Source organism: Lygodium microphyllum, chromosome 12 (genome assembly GCF_053477565.2).
Source record: "Lygodium microphyllum isolate KBCC chromosome 12, Lygodium_microphyllum_v1.1.10, whole genome shotgun sequence".
NCBI lineage: Eukaryota > Viridiplantae > Streptophyta > Polypodiopsida > Schizaeales > Lygodiaceae > Lygodium > Lygodium microphyllum.
The window spans coordinates 30,694,600-30,712,680 of NC_141146.1; the positions used below are offsets into that span (position 1 = coordinate 30,694,600).

The 18,081-nt window shown below is 42.5% G+C and overlaps 1 protein-coding gene across 6 annotated transcripts in view; it reads left to right on the forward strand.

The window, feature by feature from the left end:
- LOC148027597 (uncharacterized) overlaps positions 1-18,081 on the forward strand; it is a 212,603-nt gene that overhangs the window by 52,537 nt on the left and 141,985 nt on the right. For all 6 annotated transcript variants that reach the window (XR_015692610.1, XR_015692611.1, XM_087689309.1 and 3 more), the window contains one exon: positions 6,905-7,008. Coding sequence is in view for 4 of the 6 variants with exons in the window: in XM_087689309.1 (XP_087545435.1) it covers positions 6,905-7,008 (104 nt within the window). In the remaining 2 variants the exon portion in view is untranslated. The remainder of the gene's footprint in view (positions 1-6,904; positions 7,009-18,081) is intronic.

Here is an 18,081-nt window from a genome sequence, read left to right on the forward strand (position 1 = left end):
AGTCAGAGGCTTTCTCTAAATTTAAGGATTGGTTGCTCTTTGAGGAGAATCGATGGGCCGGAAGTTGAAGATCTTACGATTCGGATAAGGGCGGAGAATTTGTTTCTAATGAGTTTCCTCGTTTTTGTGTAGATCACGGTATTCATTGGGAGTTTGCCAATACAAACACCCCTCATGAGAATGGCATCTTAGAGTGGATGAATCGCACCATGTTGGAGCCTTGGCAAACACCTCAGTGTCTATGGGCTGAGGCTGTGGCTACCGCAGTTCACATCCTTAATCGTTCCCCTACTTCTGCTGTTGTTGGTATGATTTCGTATGAGGCATACTTTGGGTCCAAGCTCGATGTTTCCTATTTCAGGGTTTTTGGGTGTGATTCTTGTGTTCACATCTTGAAGACACAGCGTGTCAAATTTGTAGTGGCTTCCAAAAGATAGGTGTGTGTGGGCTATAGCTCGTAGTCTTAAGGCTATCGATTGTAGGACCTTGTTAAGCGGGATGTCTACATGAGCCGTGACGTTTGGTCCGTGGAAGTTCCAGCCCCAAAGGGTGGTGAGGGCCACCTTGTTCTTGGAGATCCCAGTGATAGCTGGGCCCCAGTGACTATTCCTCTAGAGCTTCTGCCTCTTGAGGACTCTTCTTTCGGAGGAGGAGCTTAGTTTCGAGCCACTGGATTCACCGATTGCTCCCCCGCTGTCGGTGGACCTTCCAGAAACTTCAACAGATGGAGAGCACTGAGGTGAGATCCGGCCTCCTCCTCATTGGGCTTGTGACATGCTCTGAGATTTAGGGATCGAGGGGGTCCCTGAGGAGTGGAAATCGTAGGATAGATCGCGGAGGTCACGACCGCACCAGGCACATTCTACATAGCTTGCTTGCTCTAATTACTGTTTGATGTCTCGTGTTATGCATGATAGAGAGCCTACCTTCATGAAGGAGGCTTTACAGTCTGACCATTGGCGGAAAGCGATGAACGCTGAGTTGGAGGCTATTGAGAGGAATGGCACTCGGTATCTTGTGCCTCGTCCCTCTCATAAGAAGGTGATTGGTGTCAAATGGGTCTTCAAGACCAAGTATCATAGTGATGGCTCTTTGGATAAGCACAAGGCTTGCCTTGTTGCTCAAGGTTTTGCTCAACACCCAGGCATTGATTTCCATGATACTTTTGCCCCCACTGCTCGTATGGCGACGATTCATGCTGTTCTTGCCTTGTCTAGCCATAGGAGATGGGCCGTCTTTCAGTTGGATGTGAAGTCAGCCTTCTTGAACGGCGACTTGAAGGAGAAGATCTATGTAGAGCAGCCTCCTGGCTTTGCATCCTCAGATGGGAAGGTTTAAAGGTTGAAGAAGGCCTTGTATGGCCTGAAGTAGGCTCCGCGTGCTTGGAACGAGAAGATTGACTCATTCCTCAAGGAGAAGTTGGGATATCGGCTCTCCAGGGCCGATCCACAACTTTATGTGCACACTTCCAAGGTTGATCGTGTGTTGTTTGTTTTGTACGTTGATGACTTGATTGTTACAAGTGATCATGCATAGAAGGTTGCAGAGACGAAGGCAGCCTTACATCAGAAGTTCGAGATGACGGATTTGGGAGTTTTCTGTTTCTTTTTGGGCCATACAAGAGGCATTTAAACCTCGACGAAAGAGGGGGATGATTCGTATGGCTATATATCCTAGATGAAGATAAGGATGGTCTTTTTTATGTTGATGTTTTTATATTTTTGGAAGAACAAGAGCCAGAAGATTTACATGCTGGTCTTCAGAAAGAGTTTCACCTACTGTCAGAATGCCTTGGTCTTCTATATACATTGTAGAAGCTTTAAACTTAAACAATTGATTCTCATCATATATATGAGATGCACCTATCTCGGGAAGTATCCATTTAGAACTTGGTTGCGACTCATCCTTAATTATCGTTGAGTTGCCCAATGATTTGTAACGCTCCGAGAGTGTCTTAAGAGCAGAGGAAAACACATAGCCAGCTTGGTGAGAGAAAGCCATTAGGGTTTACTGGACGGTTGAGGATTAACGCTCAGAACACACGGCAAAAGTGGCGACACAGCCTGATTGCCTTAACACAAGCAAGACCTCACTTGTCACTAACTACCTTATCAAACACATCGTGAGCGCAGTGGACGGCGGAAACAGACGGCGGAAACAACACAAAATACTGAAACTGGAATTCAAAGCGTAGATGCAGCGTGAGCCAGAAAGCTTGAAGACACTTTAAGAAGAGATGCAGAAATTGCTATGGTAAGAGACACTTTGAAAGCTTCAGAGATGAAGACCATTGGTGTGCGGAACAATTTTTTTCATCTGTCAGTGCCACGTCAGCAGCCAGACACGCAGGTTGCAGTTGGATTGCCACATCGCAGTCCAGTCTGACCGTTTCTAGATCAGTTGGCCGACCTGATAGTTTTTTTGTTTTTCCAGTAGGCTATAAATAGCCTGACACTAGCACACTCTCCTACACTTGCAGTTGCAGATTTCAGGGCAGAGATCGGGCAGATTGCAGCAGACTTCGAGGTGTCCAGCAGGCAGACATTGTTGAGGTCGAGATACGCAGACATATGGACTGCGCCCGTGTACATATCTGCATTCCTTTGTATTCAGCATACTTTATACAGCAAATCTTCTTGTTCTTCTGTCTCTTTACCTCTCTCTCTTCTCTCTTTGTTCACCCTACTCTCTCAGTCTTGGTTCCATAGTTCCGCATCGCTGCAATTTGACAGATTGTCCATGTGTGTTGGCCGAATAGTGAATCTGAAACCAGCCTCCCTTCCGTGGATGTCTAGTAAATCCTTGATTACAACTTAATTACAGTAGCAAAAAGTAAATGCAAATCTGAAAATATAAATTTACCTACTGATCTTGGACAATGGACACCCGATTGGCCCTAAAGTTGGTGACCCGTTTAGTATTTCTTTAGCTGTTTTGAAGAAGAAGTTGGTTTACAATGGGATTCTCTTGATCCCCTTTGCAATCTAAACTCCCCTTGCTGTCCAAAGTGACTAACAACTCTTCAATCTGTTTTGCCCCTTGATTCGGGCACTTAATTGGTCTTCACCCCACTTCATAGATGATGGAAATTCCCTAAATTCAATGGTTGGCTAGTCCTCCACTTGAATTTAGCTTTCACCTTCAGCCTTGAAAAATCCAAGTCTTGAAGCTTCCAATTTTTGGCATGCTTCCTGAGGTTGCTGCTAAACCCTAATTTTTGCTGTAAATTACGGTTTACAGCAGAGAAATTTGCAATTTCTTAGTCTCCAAGGGTTCAAACGTTGAGATCTTCGAAGCGAGGCTGTGAAATGGCTGGAAGATGAGAGAGAGAGAGAGAGAGAGTTGTAGAGAGAGAAAATTCAGAGTTTTGTTGTGAAGAATGACTGAAAATAAGTGAAATGCAGCTGCTGCCCTGCCAAAACAGTATTAAATGTTGTCGCCTACAACTGAGACATCCAAATCAGCTGTCACTTTGTACTGGATGCAATCACCCAGCTGTGGAGGGTCCGAATCTGCAATTGCCTCCTCAAAACTCACTCCTGGCTAGCTGCAATGGTTGAAAATAGACCAGCCACGGTTGCTCACAGCTCTCCCACCTTTGCTATAGCAAGAATCCTCTCGCTTTTTCTCTTCTTCAGCCTTTTACCAACTTGTGCAAGTTTGCCAAGTGGCAACCTTCCCAAATGGTTTTTCCAACATTATCCATCATTAAATATTAATTTTCAGTCTTTAATTACTGAAAATTAATCGAATAATTATTTTGGTGTGCAGAAAAAAAGTAGACTGGCCAATAATTAAATTGGCTAGGTATCTTCCACTCTCGAGTCTCTTTGTGCCATCTTTGACCATTAGATCGGCATTAGGTACCATTAAACACATCTCTACTGTCACAAACTAACACTTATGGCCAAATGAATGACCTAGGCCAACAATTGACACCAGATACCACCAAGTACATGTACAACATGACTTATAGCAACTTTTGTCTTTGACATCCGGTGATTTTCTTGGGTCCCGAGCTTGTAAATTTACTCTAACCGCAGTTGCACCTCACATGTGCAACATTTACTAAATCATGTGATTAAAAATTAATCCACATGTTAAGTGAGGTTTCAAAAATACATGTCGTCATGACAGAATTCATCATCAGAGAGACTCAAGAAGTGATGCTTGTAGAAAGCCATTCTCGATCCTAGAGGGAGTGGTGGATTGATCCATGTCCTCGATCTCACTCCTCAAGCTATTAGTTTTGATTACCTCGTTCTGCTTAGATCGGCTGAGAAAGGGTGTAGGAACGTCAAGGTTGTACTGAAAAGGTGGAAGGCAGTCAATATCCAAAACCGTGTAGGTTCATCCAAGTAGTCATCTCTGAAAACCAACAATTCTTCTTGCTCTTTGTTGGTAGTTGTCTAGATGAAGTTAGTGCCAATCTGGAGTATCTATGATGTGAAAGCTCCCATAATTTGTGCCAAAAAGTCATTGCCGTGAAGAGTGCCTTTGTGAGTATAGATGCTGCCCCACTTATGCTTTGCTAATGGGATATGGGGTGGAGGGCTTATTCCTAATCATATGTGCTATCATCATGGTCAATGGCCTTTCCATGCTATCCCAACCCTCATAATAATTACATCTCTCTGTTCCAATTTGATTAGTGGGGCTAAAAGGCTTGTGGCACAAGTTGCAGCTCCGTATCTTTGCTCAATATAGTAGTGTATGTGTGACTAGGGTGTCAAACAACCATAATTGGGATGTGAGACTCTTGGAATTATATGTGAGCACATTGGCTCTTGAATGCCCCTAATACTGCATAGCCTCATGTCAGACGTGCCTTTGATGTTGGTGTCAATGAAAATCGTGGGCTAGAGAAGGTGACTCCCAAATAGATATATACCCTCACATGCTCCACTGTCTTCTCCAAATGTGAAATGGTACATGGATCTAGTCATCCATGTTGCTGAATTGTTGAAGACCTTGGCTTTGGTCGTGTCTCTACAAAAGACGTGCAAAGCATCTAGGTGGCGTTGCAATCCTCCAGTGAATCCGTAATGAGAGAAATATAATTTATAAAACACTCTTGTCAGGCTGGCTTTGGCTCCCCCTTCTCTCTGAGTGTAATCAAACACTTCATCTGTGTATAAACCAAATAATGTGGGTGAAAGCATGCATCCTTGTTTCACTACTAGGGTATTGTCAATCCTCTCTGATAGCCCCCCAAGTGCTCATAGATGACCTATCACTGTCTCATATAATGCATAAATACCCCATTGTATACCCTTTGGTAGTCCAATATTATGGAAATCAACAAAGCAACAATAGATCCTCTTGTCTTGAGCTTGACCCTCCTCAATAATAGCTTTGAGTCTGAGGATATTGTCTAGTATAGTATATCCACGTTTGAAACTTGCCTGCTCTTGTGCTCTTTTGCCTTGCATCTTAGCCCACTCATTGAGTTCATGCTCCAATATAGATCCATACAGTTTGGACAAAGTATGGTTTATCATGATAGTCTTGTAGTTGCTAGGGATCAAAGGATCACCACTCTTAAAAGAGTGGAATTATAGTGTTTTTGACCAGCTCATAGGAAAACTTTTGCATACTAGACTATTGAACATATTGTACGAGTATGGGTGCTAGTATGTCACAAGCATGTGAGAAATGTTTTGCCACTAGCCCATCCTCATTTGGTGCCCTCCCATTTTGTAATCTATAAATTGCGTCCCCAACCATTTTCTAGGTAAAGAAAGACCAGTGTGTTGGCCTATAGGCTTGTGGAGGCTGCATAGGTGGCTGTCCTTTTGCAGATCATACAACTGTCTCCGATAGTCAAGCTAGGCATTTGGTCATGTATTTTGTATGGGGGGGACCATCTTTTGTAAAACATCTTCTATGCACTCTTGCTATCTCGTCCCAAAAATAGTTGAGATATCTTTGCCTTTGTTTTCGCCAAGTAGTCTTGCTTCCTCTTCCACATAAGGCACTTGAAGGACGGACTTGCTTGACGGTATGCAGGAGTGCCGATCTCCACTTCTCCTTGTAAGTGAGCACAAGTAACTTTGCACTCATCATCATAATAGCTATTTTGGGGAGTCGTAGAGCATGTGGGTCTATATCGGGGCAGGGTGTGTGGGAATGCATACATGGCTGATCCATGTATGGCCTTTGCTAAGTCCCTTGTACATTCCTCTAGCGATATGGTCAAGTCCAATGCATGGGTGTTTAGAGAGGCATGGTGTTCCATGTTTCAGATGTCCACAAGAGAGAAAAAAAGTCAAAATAGCACAATTTGTTGCTATGCCAATTGGTCTCTTAGATACCTTAAAATTTTGGATGTCTGGTATCAATGTTGGTGAGCCTATCAAAGTAGTCCACAATACTTGCCCCTCCTTTGTGATTCCAACATGTCAAAAGTGTCAGATCCTAGCCATTGTGGTAGACTAGTAAAGATGGCTAGCCTATGTGCACTTCCCAAAGCCAATATATGTGTCCCATAGGTAGTCACTTCTTTATCATGGGCTCTCCTACATAGGCCTGTTTCATGTATGTCAATCTCTTTGAACATGGCATTATCATGCATATAAAAGTCATTTTGTCTATCTTCAGTGTGTGCATTGAAATCTCCCACTAATAATATGTCCCCAATGCTAGCATATCGCATAATATTCTCATAAAGTACATCACAGGGATAGTATGGATGCACCTCCATGAGAGAGAGAGAGAGAGAGAGAGAGAGAGAGAGAGAGAGAGAGAGAGAGAGAGAGAGTTTGTGAGTGTGCGTGTGCGTGTGCGTGTGCGTGTGAAAACCACGCGCGTTTGTTTGTCTCATGCTTTGCTTTGCATTGAAAGCATTGTACTATTACTTGCAAAATTAATGTTGATTATCTTGTTTTGACTTGTTTGTTATTAGGTGGAGTCTTTACTCGATAGACACACATTTACACTTGAAGAACTCTTGGATGAGGATGAGTTAATTCAAGAGTGCAAATCATTGAATACACGGCTGATAAATTTGTAAGGCATTTTGTATCTTTAGCCTATGTTGTTAGGCAATTGGATTAACTTTTAATATAATATATTTTTCACACCTACAAAGAAATGCCATAGTAAATAAGTTGTAGACCTTTTGTAGTTTGTAGAAGTTTGACTTCTTCTATATGTGTGAGTTTTGTCCTTGGTGAAGAGAGTTTTGTGCTTGACCTATGAGTGACAGTTAAAATAGAGATTACATTATTTGTGCAAAACTTCAGCCTTAGGTACTTTATTCCATGTCAAGTTACTGTGCCTTCAACGTTTGGATGTCTTTGCTTGGTTTACTTAGACTGTCTTGTCAACACCTAGGGCTGCTATATTACAAGGACCATCAGATGCCACTTGTTATAGATAGTTTTAGAACTCTAAATCCATGCATGTGTTGATTGCTACCTTGGGTTTTTGATTGAGTGACATCTTTGTTTAGTTCATGTGCACATGGGGGATCTCTAGCCCACACTCTAAGATCTTAAGCCTTTCTGTGTGCCAATCTGACTCTAATTTACTTGAGTTCTAGCCATATACGATCAACTGGGTAATATAGATGGAAGTGTACTCTACCTTTGTTGAAAGCCATTGATTGATTCTACTGCAGTGTGACTACTCATTATTGCAAATTTGATCTTTTTTTTTTTTTTCTGTTTTTTGTGTCAAGTTGTGATACAAGCAAGTGCATTCACATGAGACTTTTCTTTGTTGAGTTTTTTTGAGCTATGGACATTGCTTGAACTTGCCTATGCAAGATCAGGTTTATGGTAATGAACATGGCAACAGTGTACTCATGAAGTGATGCATGAATATGGATTTGTGGGTTTGCATTTGTTTTTCGTAAAAGAAAGGTTACTTATTTACTCATCTCTTGAAAGTGCATTTTCTAACAGTTTCAGAAGTCGAAGATTTGTATTGAAAGAAGCATCTCAGTCACAAGATTCAAACATACAGCCATCTATTTTTGATATTTGGCATCAAAGAACTGGGAAAGGCTAAATCCAAAAATTAAAGCTGAGAAACACCAAAAATGTGAGAGTGCGCAATGGAAGAGGAACTTGAACATGGAGAGAAAGGAAAACAGAGAGACAGCAGAAGAGAAAGAGAGTGAAGTGATGAACTGCACTGAATTTGAAATAAATGCTGAATGCGGAAGGAGAGAGAAAATGGACTGATCCCTCCACACAGCTCACAGTGTCAGCGAGGGCACCGGATCAGGCTGAAGACAATGGCAGCACCGGAGATTGAGAAGTATATCGGAGACTGAGTGTGTGCAACAACCTGTAGAAGAATAATAATCTGCCCAGCCCACCCCTCAGAAATAAATAGCTGAATATCAGCCAAACTTACTGACCTGCCAATCTAGGGCCGAAAATGGCGGACTGCACCAGTCCACTGACTGTAGTAAATGCAGTTGGCAGCATCTGACATCAGTGAAAATGCTGATATGGCAGGTGCAATGCTGACATGGCAATCCTGGGGCAGTTGCACACTGATAGGGGCTGGAAACTGACTAGCAAACCTAAGAAATACAGAGGAAATGTGCAGAGATGGAAGAAATGCACACAAAACTAAGTCAGAGCTCCTGTGTCTCTGTTAGACTTTGAGGAGCTCACAACCAGGAGATGACAAAGTGATAGAATGAAATGGGTAGGCTAACACCCCCTCTCACATCTTGGGAGAGTTTGAAGACCCAACAATCTCATGTGATGAAGCATGGAAGCCTTGGGCAAAGGCTTTGTGAAGAGATTTGCCACATTGTCCGCCATAGGACAATAGACCACTACTAACTCGCAATCCATGATCTGCTCATGTACATAATGATATTGAACCTCTATGTGCTTCATGCGGGTATGAAACACGGGGTTCTTGGCTAGAGCTAAGGCACTCGGTGTATCAATGCATAACTGAGTGGGACTTGTCTACGGAAAGCCAATCCCTGCTAACATTGGATGGAGCTAAAATTGCCTCCATAGTTGTGGATCAAAGGGCGCAGTACTTGTTCGTTGTAGAAAAAAGTCACATAGTAGGTTGCTTTCTATTGCTCCAAAAGATAGCTCCTGATTCAAGGGAGAAAGTGGACGGGCTCAATTCCACATTAGTTGCCCAATTTGAGTCACTCCATCTAGAAATAGTGTCCGTTTCTCCATACATGATCTTGTAGGATTGAGTCCCTTGTCAATAGCATAGAAGGCGCAAAGTGGCTCGCCAGGGAGCGTGAGTAGGAGTCTCTATAAAAGAAGACAACAATGGCACCACAAAGGAAATGTGAAACCAGGTGTAAATAAGCCAGATTAGTGAACCAACAAGGCACCTGTAATGGCTAGTGTCTGGAAGGGGTATCATTGGTAGTTGATAACTTGGACTCTAGGTCCATGGGCAAGAAATAGGCTGGCACTCGACCCTGCCAAACTCTGAACATAACTCAGAAATATCTCTCTCATGGGATATGAAAATGTCCAATGCCTTCTGATAGATCTCCAAGCCAAGGAAGAAGTGATGGATCCTAAGATCCATCATGTCGAAATCCTATTGTAATATCTCTTGAGTCGGATCAACCTCCTACGAGTCACTCCTTGTGATAACAAGACCATCAACACACAAAATCATGAAAACACACTTGTTATCTTTAACCTTATAATAAAGGTTGGGATCATGATTTGATGGATGGAACCCACTTTGTAAGAACAATCGATCAATCCTCTTGTACCAAGCCCTAGGAGCTTGCTTTAGCCCATAGGGGCCCTTTTGCAACTTGTAAACATGGTCATTCTCGTGCACAAGAAAACTAGGAGGCTGTGAGACATAAATCTCCTCCTCCAAGGCCAGTCAGAAAGGTAGACTTGATGTTCATTTGAAAAAGAAGCCAATGGTGATGAGCTACAAGAGCCAAGATAGCTCAAATAGCATACATCTGAGCTGTAGTTGTGAAGGTATTAGAGTAATCCAACCCTACACGCGCTAGGTAAATCCCTTAGCAACAAGCTATGTCTTATACCTGTCAAGGGATCCATTTGCAAAATGCTTGGTCTTATAGACGCACTTCACACCAATCACTTTTGCTTCTTTGAATGTGGAGCCAACTCCCAAGTTTGGTTATGCTCAATAGAATCAAGCTCAACCTGCATACTACAGTACAAACATCTTGTGCAACAAGCTTATGTTAGTGCTGTTGCAACTCCTTGCATTGCTGAATTCATTATTACAGCACTTGTCCTTGATAAACCAATTACTACCAATTTAGTTTCACCAATAACTGTAGTCCTTGCATTAATAAGAGTTATACTTGTAGTTACAATAACTGCCAATTTAGTTTCACCAATCAAAACATCATTTTCAGCAGAGCAAGAAAGTCATCTTCTTCCTCCTCATCCATCATCCCATCTTAATTCTCATAGTGTGCTCGAGATAATATGTCTACCACACCGGGTTATCTCTTCCAACAATATGCTGAAATTCAAGGTCCAAAGATTTGATGTATGCAATCCACGAGAGCATAGCAATGTTTGAGGTAGCACAACTAGTAATCATACCTAATACTAGCTAACAATCAATCTCAATGACTACATGAGCACCCATAAAATACTCCTTATCTCATTTAAGAGCTATCGCAATTTCCCATTATTTTCTTTTTACTTGTGGATACCTTCTATGCCATCTAATCAATACTTTAGTACCAAATAGAATTGCACATCTTTTCCCTTCCTCATCATCTTACCTGATTTCCCATTCAATCGCGATTGGGCTTGTATCAACAATAATAATAATAGGCTTCCCATGTGAATAATCAACCTTCTCAAGATCTACAGGGGCCAATAGGTATCTTAGGGAAATGATTAATCCGTGACTCATGCATGAGTTGTCGATACCACCTAGGAATGGTGATAGGCTCATCGTACGGGGAAGGAGACTGAAGGAGGTTGAGGAGTCTCTGGTACCTATAATGCACCTATTTGTGGAAGGGACTCCCCCTCACTAAGGGAAGGTAAATCCCCCTCATTGGATGAAGAAGGCTCTCCCTTTGGTGGCCCAACCCCTCAGAGGAAACCTGAGGAGATGAGAAAGGGTAGGAGTACTCAAGCATGAGGTAGAAGAAGAGGGAGCCGCCAAGGGTCAAAGGGGAAAAACAGAAGGAGATGGGGTAGTAGAGGAAGAAGGGGGAGGAGTCACAGATGAAGAAGGGGTGCGAATTGGTAGCTTGGAAGGAAGGGGAGGGGCTGATTTTGGGGGGGGGGGGGTAAGTCCATGATGAAGAATCACTTGCAACAAAAACATCGATTCAGAGGCTGTTGTCTCATCGAAGATCACGTCCATGCTCACCTTGAGTTAGGTCGTAGAGCCAATAGCCCTTTGTGGTAATGCTGTAGCTCACAAAGATAAGATTCTTTGACTTTGGGTTGAGTTTGCTTTCTTTTGCTTCTTGTCCACATGGACATATGCATTGCATCCAAAGATGTGAAGGTGGGCTATGGAAAGCTTCTTCCCAAAGAAAGCCTCAAAGGGAGTCATGTCCTACAATGTTAAAGTAGGGGACCGGTTGCAGATATGAACCACTATAGCTACTACCTCAACCCAAAGAGAATGAGGTAACCTCTCATGCTCCAATATCGATTGGGCCATCTCTAGCATGGTCCAATTGGCGCACTCCACTACACCTTTCTTAGATGGTGTGCTTGGATGGAAGCACTCCACTTGAATATTGCGAGCCTTGCAAAAGTGAGAAAAAATGTTAGAGTAAAACTTGCCGTCGTGGTTAGCTTGTACACCTTGAACCTTGAAAAACATTTGTGTTTTTGCAAACACTCTCCACTCACAGAAGTTGGAGTATGCCTTGCTCTTGTTCTCCAAGAAGTATGTCCACACATAATTGCTGAAATTATCAAGTAGCAACATAAGATACTTGGAAGTCTCTCCACTATCTTTTTCCATTAAGCCTGCCTACTAGCACCAAAGTTGAGATGTCCATATCGGGCATGCCAAAGCAGTCCAAGCTCACGGGAAGTCCTCGCAGCAAGGGATGTGAGCTGATAAAGCCCACCCTCTTGTGTACTTGTCCAAGGGGTGTGAGCTGATAAAGTCCATCCTCTTGTGTACTTGTCCAAATAATTGCTCCTATAGAAGCATGCTCCACAATCATTGCATCTTGTGTAAAGACCACTCAAGTACCTAGCTGTGTAAGACCAGGAAGAGACAATAGGTAAAATCCTAAATCTGGTACATAAAGAACTTTGGCGGAAGAGTTTTGGCAATTTGACAATCGGGGAATGGTCCCCACTCCACGAACGGGTATAGAAGGGTTGTCACTAATGGTGACGGATCCCCCTTTGGAACACATGACTTGAAGCCAATCTTGTCGGAAAGTCATGGGAAGAAGCCCCACTTTCCATGAGCCAAGGCTTCTCCTGAGAGAAAGAAGTAAGAGTGGTATCCTCTTCCTCAAACGAATGTACGAAGACAGACTCAATGGTAGCTTTGGTAGTCTTCGAATCCTTAGACCTCTCCCTTGGCTTCAAGTGAGGGTACTTTTGCAAACACTTCTTCGTATGATTGCTGTTCCCATAGTGTGGTCACTTGGGCTTCTTCTTAGTATCCTTCGTGTCCTCTTTTGTGCCATTCTATTTCTTTGCTTTTGGCTTTGCCTTTTGCTTTCCTCCTCCTGAACTTGTTGTGAAAGCCTGCATGGAACCAACTCCAGTGGCATCAACCTCATCTAAGCCACTTGTCATGCTCTGAGACTAGCGGGGCAAGCTCGTTCCAAAAAGGAAGTCCCTTGGGTCCTTGATGTAAGAAGGTTGATATACAATACATCGAACTTTGGAGATGGTAGCCGAGTCAAGAAAATCATTGCCATCTCCTCTGAAGATATAGTGCTTTGGAGGGATGCAAGCTCATCCCTCATGTCCTCCACTTTGTTGATGTGATCCTTCATGGAAGGAGAGTCATCAACACTGACCATCCGAAGTTTCTTCTCAATAGAAATCATATGGGCAAATGTGTTTAGATGATGCAAAGATGCAAGCTTCATCCACACTTCTGCCATGGTCTTCAACTTGCGAACATGGACTAGGACAGAATCCTGTAAACTGATGAAAAGGAAAGATCGAGCTTGAGAGTTGACGTGATCCCATAAGGTTGCATGATCCATTGTTGTTCCCTCACAGGGATTCTTCACGGGATAGGGTATAAGTTGGGTAACAAGGTCCCAAAGATCAAAGGTGTTAGGCATGCATTCCACCTTATAGGACCAAAGCAAATAGGAGGAACTATCTAGCTGGTCCTATCTAGGTAAAGAAGGGAGAATAGACACTTGCATAGGTGGTGCCATGTTGGGCAATTTAAAGCTAGTAGAACATGTTCTATGGGAAACATGGAGAGAGGCGGAAGGAGATGCAAAATGCTGCTTTGAATAATGAGACCAAACAAAAGGGCTTGGAGACCTCCATTCTTCACGTTGATCATGCTGCCGTGCAGAGGATCGATGAAAAATCTCTTCATCAGAGTCATCAAAGCAATTGAACTAGTGGTAAGACGTCTTCAACACCTGCAAACATCCACAAAAGTCTGCGTTTTGCTGTAGATAAGACATCTTCAACACTTGTAAACACCCACAAAAATTTGTGTTTCTCTATAGATGGCCCCAAATGGTAAAAATCAGCTACACCTCCGGGAAAGAAAGATTGTAGATGTTTCGCTTGAGTTGTATGGACATGTTGCCTATAGAAAAGCTGCGTTAACATCAAGGAGGGGAGCACTGACAATTGCGTTTTCAGCATGGGGGCCTCCTCTTGATGGGGTAACTTTGTGTCCTCACTTTGGCAATGATACCATATGAGAGTGCACAATAGAAGAGGAACTCGAACATGGAGAGAAAGGAAAAGAGAGAGAGAACACAAAAGAAGAGAGATTAAAGTTATAAATTGCATTGAATTTGAAATAAATGGTGAATACAAAGGAGAGAGAAAATGGACTGATCAGTCCTTGCCGGGAGCCTAGAGCGTTAGTGAGGGCACCGGATCAGGCTAAAGACAATGGCAGCACGGGAGACGGAGAAGTAGGTCAGAGGTGGAGTGTGTTCAGCAATGTGTAGAAGAATAATAATCTGCCCAACCCACTCCTCAGCTATAAATAGCTGAATATCAGCCAAACTGGCTAACCTACCAATCTGGGGCCAAAAATGGCCGACTGCACCAGTTCGACTGCAATAAATGCAGTTGACAGCATTTGACATCAGTAAAAATGCTGATGTGGCAGACACAATGCTGACGTGGCTATCTTGGGGCAGTCGCACATAGGTAGGGGCTGGAAATTGATTGGCAAACCTAAGAAATGCATAGGAAATGTGCAACTCATCCGAAGAGGAAGAGTGGGCGAGCTCCAAAGGTTTAGTTGCTAGTGCCCAACTATCTTATGGATCTCTAAGAACAGGGTGCTCCTCACCTCACTTCGAGGCTGGAACCTCCACGAATTGAACATCTTAACTCGTGTAGACATCCCGCTTAATCGGAACATGCAATCTGTAACCCTAGGATTGCGAGTTTTAGCCCACAAACACCTGTTTTCGAGAACCTGCTTCAAATTTATCACACTGTGTCTTCGGGATGTGGACATAGGTGTCACACCCAAGAACCGTGAAATAAGAAACATTTGGCTTAGACCCAAAATACGCCTCATAGGGTGTCATACCAACAATGACTGAAGTGGGGGATCAATTAAGGATGTAGACTGTAGTAGTCATAGCCTCGGCCTTTCCACATATCCATGTGGTCATCTTAGTGTTCAAGGCCAAAGTAAGGATTGAAGTGAGCATTGTTTTTAACTGATCAACTAGAATCGGTATGTATATTCACGACTCATAAGAATTGTAAATCCTAATGATTGAAGTGAGCATTGTCTTTAACTGATTAACTAGAATGAATATGTGTATTCACGACTCATAAGAGATGTAAATCCTAATCGCATTGGAATGCGACCTCATAATTACTTCTTCCCCAATCTAAAAATATGGAGCTATCTTGATTATCCCCTCTTGGCCATGGATGCAAATAAAAATCCTCCTAAAAAAACATATAGTCGAGCCTAGCAAAACCACTATCAATTTTCCATCAGAGTATAAATTTAGGCTAACTGATACTTTGTTTAAAAAAAAAAAACAATCCAATAATAGAATAATGTACAAGACCTGAAAATTTTATGACTTGTACTTTAATAAGGGAATAACTTTCAAATTTTTTTATGAGTAACGTAAGCCACTAAAAGTTAGTAAAAAATAAAGAGAGTCTAGGATACTCTCTTAGACTTGATATCTTGTGGAGGATTTGCATTTGATGTTCCCCTCTTTGATTTGTCCTTCTCCTTCTTCTTTTGGTCCTTTCCTTCTTCTACGAGGATTGACCTGTCAATGCCTTCAATTTGGAAGCATTTTGTCCTTTCGATTGCTCCTCTTGGTCCAAAACCATAGGAATCAATTCTTCCCAACGAAGAGTCTTTGATTGTTTTGAAGCAATCAAGGCGGAATAAAAGACACGGAATTGAGCTGGTTTCTGAGAAAGAAGAGTTATCACCATGTCCTTCGAGGTAATCACCTTCCTTGTGTTCTAGACTTGCATTGGCAATTGCTGAAGATTATTGACATGCTCCTGCATAGAACAAGACTTGTAGGGACTCAAAGTTCTCATCTGAACCTCTAGAGAGATACGTTTCATCGTGGTCATCTGATTGTACATCTGATCAAGCTCCAACCATATGTCTCAAGCCACGGTCAAGTGCTCGATGTGAGCAATGATGGTTGGAGTGCAGGGGAGAAAGAGGAAAGAACGGATGTAGCCATTCAATTTATCCCAATGCGGTTGTACCTTCATTGATTCAGCTTTCTCATTTGAAGTAAGCTTGGAGGCATCATGAGCTGTAGGATAGTCTATAGCCTTGGTCATGAGCTCTACCAAATCATAAGACTCCAAGATGGAAAGCATCATTATGTGCCACATGCGGTAATTCTCCCCATCAAGCTTTTGATTTGAAGGAAGAGCTGGCGATATGGGGATCTTACAGTCCATAATAGCTTGAAACTCCACGTCAATTTTAGTCGACATTGTAAATAGAATAGCCTACACAAAAACTAGGGCAGCCTCGTTTGACTCTGTGCATTGTGTTGGTGTTTGCAAGGGTGTCCTCCACTTGCCCTCAAAGACTTTTACCCGCCGGAGGGATGAAAACTCAAAATCTGCAGCAAAAGGCTGAAAACACAGCCTTTCCTCCTTCATGAACAGCAAGGACCTTCAAAAAACAGCAACTTTACTCCTCTGTGCAAAATCTGCTCACCCCAGCTTCCAAAGGATGAAAACTCAAGCTTCTGTTGCAAAGAATCCTCCCAATCAGGTCTGTCCATGATCAATTAGCCCTTCTACGCTACTTAGATACCATGTCTGAGTGTAGCGAATGTGGAAGCATATGGACAAGATTGAAAGAAAAGTGAACATGAGAGAAAGGGAGAGAGAAAAGAGATGCAAGAGCGCAAAAATCTGCAGTCAATGAATGCTGAAATGAAGAGGGTAGATATATAGGGCTGTAGGGATATCTATTCAAGCGGCATCTCTCCCACCAGCACTTAAAAAGCAATTGAGGAGGGCAGGCTGCCAACTAGGCCTAAATATGAGGAAATAATGCAATCGGCTAGCAAAATTGGCCGACCTGGTAAAAAACCTGCCGACTGCTGCACAAATGAATAAAATAATCAGCGACCAGTCCTCCAGCTGCCACGTTGCGTCATGGCCTGCCTAATAAACTGACCATATAGTGTGGCTATTGGAAATGCCCACAAACTAATAGGAATAATGAATAATGTCCTTTAAGAGTACCTCCAAGAGAATCGTTTGCACCAATGGTAACTTGAGAAATGCTAGTCGGGGGGATGACTAATCTCTAATTGGTATCCCACTTGTACTTGTCCACAATAACTTTTGGTAATGGCCCCCACTACTCAAGCTTGGATATTTTGTCATCATGACTCACATTCAACTTAATCTCATGTGTGCCCAACTTAAATGTCGAAAGATCATTAAGTTAAGAATTTACGTCGTCGTGAGCATAGTGCATTTATATGTGGTATTATGGATTAGTCTGTGTGGTACAAATCCATATAGTACCGTACCGTATGCATCCATATGGTTAAGTATGAAAAAATTGCCCCTTTTGTATGATAATTGATGTATCCACTCCCATCTATCTACTTGTAAGTTATATGACATATGCTACATGCATCTATCTACTTGTAAGTTGTAGCATATGTTGCATATGTGGGATATGCCATACATGTTTTGCCTCGTTACCTACATGTATTTATCTTATATACTCTAATGGCATTGCTATTTTTAGTTTAAACATGTGTTCTATCATCTATAGTGTCAATTAAGCTGTGCAAGTGTGAGGTGCACATGTGAAGTACAAGTCAATTAAGTCTTGTTGATAGCCTAAGTATCGTAATCATGTAGTGGGTGACATTTGCAAATGCTATGTTGGACAATTACTTGTGGGTGCATGGTGTTTGTTTGGGTCCAAGGCATTAAATGGGCCTTTAAAATGTCCTTTGCCGACATTAGGACTAGGCATTAATTCATAACTTAATGCTAGTCTAAGGCCATTTAATGTTGGGAACAACTTAAAGCTTCAAAGGGGTTAGTACATTAAATGTGGATGGGCATTAGCCATTTTGTTAGAAGATAGGCATAGGAACCCACTGTAAGCAAGGGTGCTTGAGGGAAGATGGGTGTGAATAGCCTTAGGGGCAGGGGAAACCCTAACCCTAGCTTGGCAGAGGCTATGTAAACAGCCTATGGGTCACTATCAAACTTGAGATAGAGTGTACCCAAGTTGTACCTTGAGCAACTTAATAAACAAGAATTTGTTATTGTACTTTGAGCCTCTTTCTCCCTCTTGTGCATTGCTTTCTTTTGGAGATCCCCACATTAGGGCGCAACTGCTCGTCAAGTCTGCCCCCAACATTGTCCACGACTGAGCCCGACATTGCGGGTTTTTCAGAACAGGTGCAGTTTTTTGTCAGCGTGTCATTTG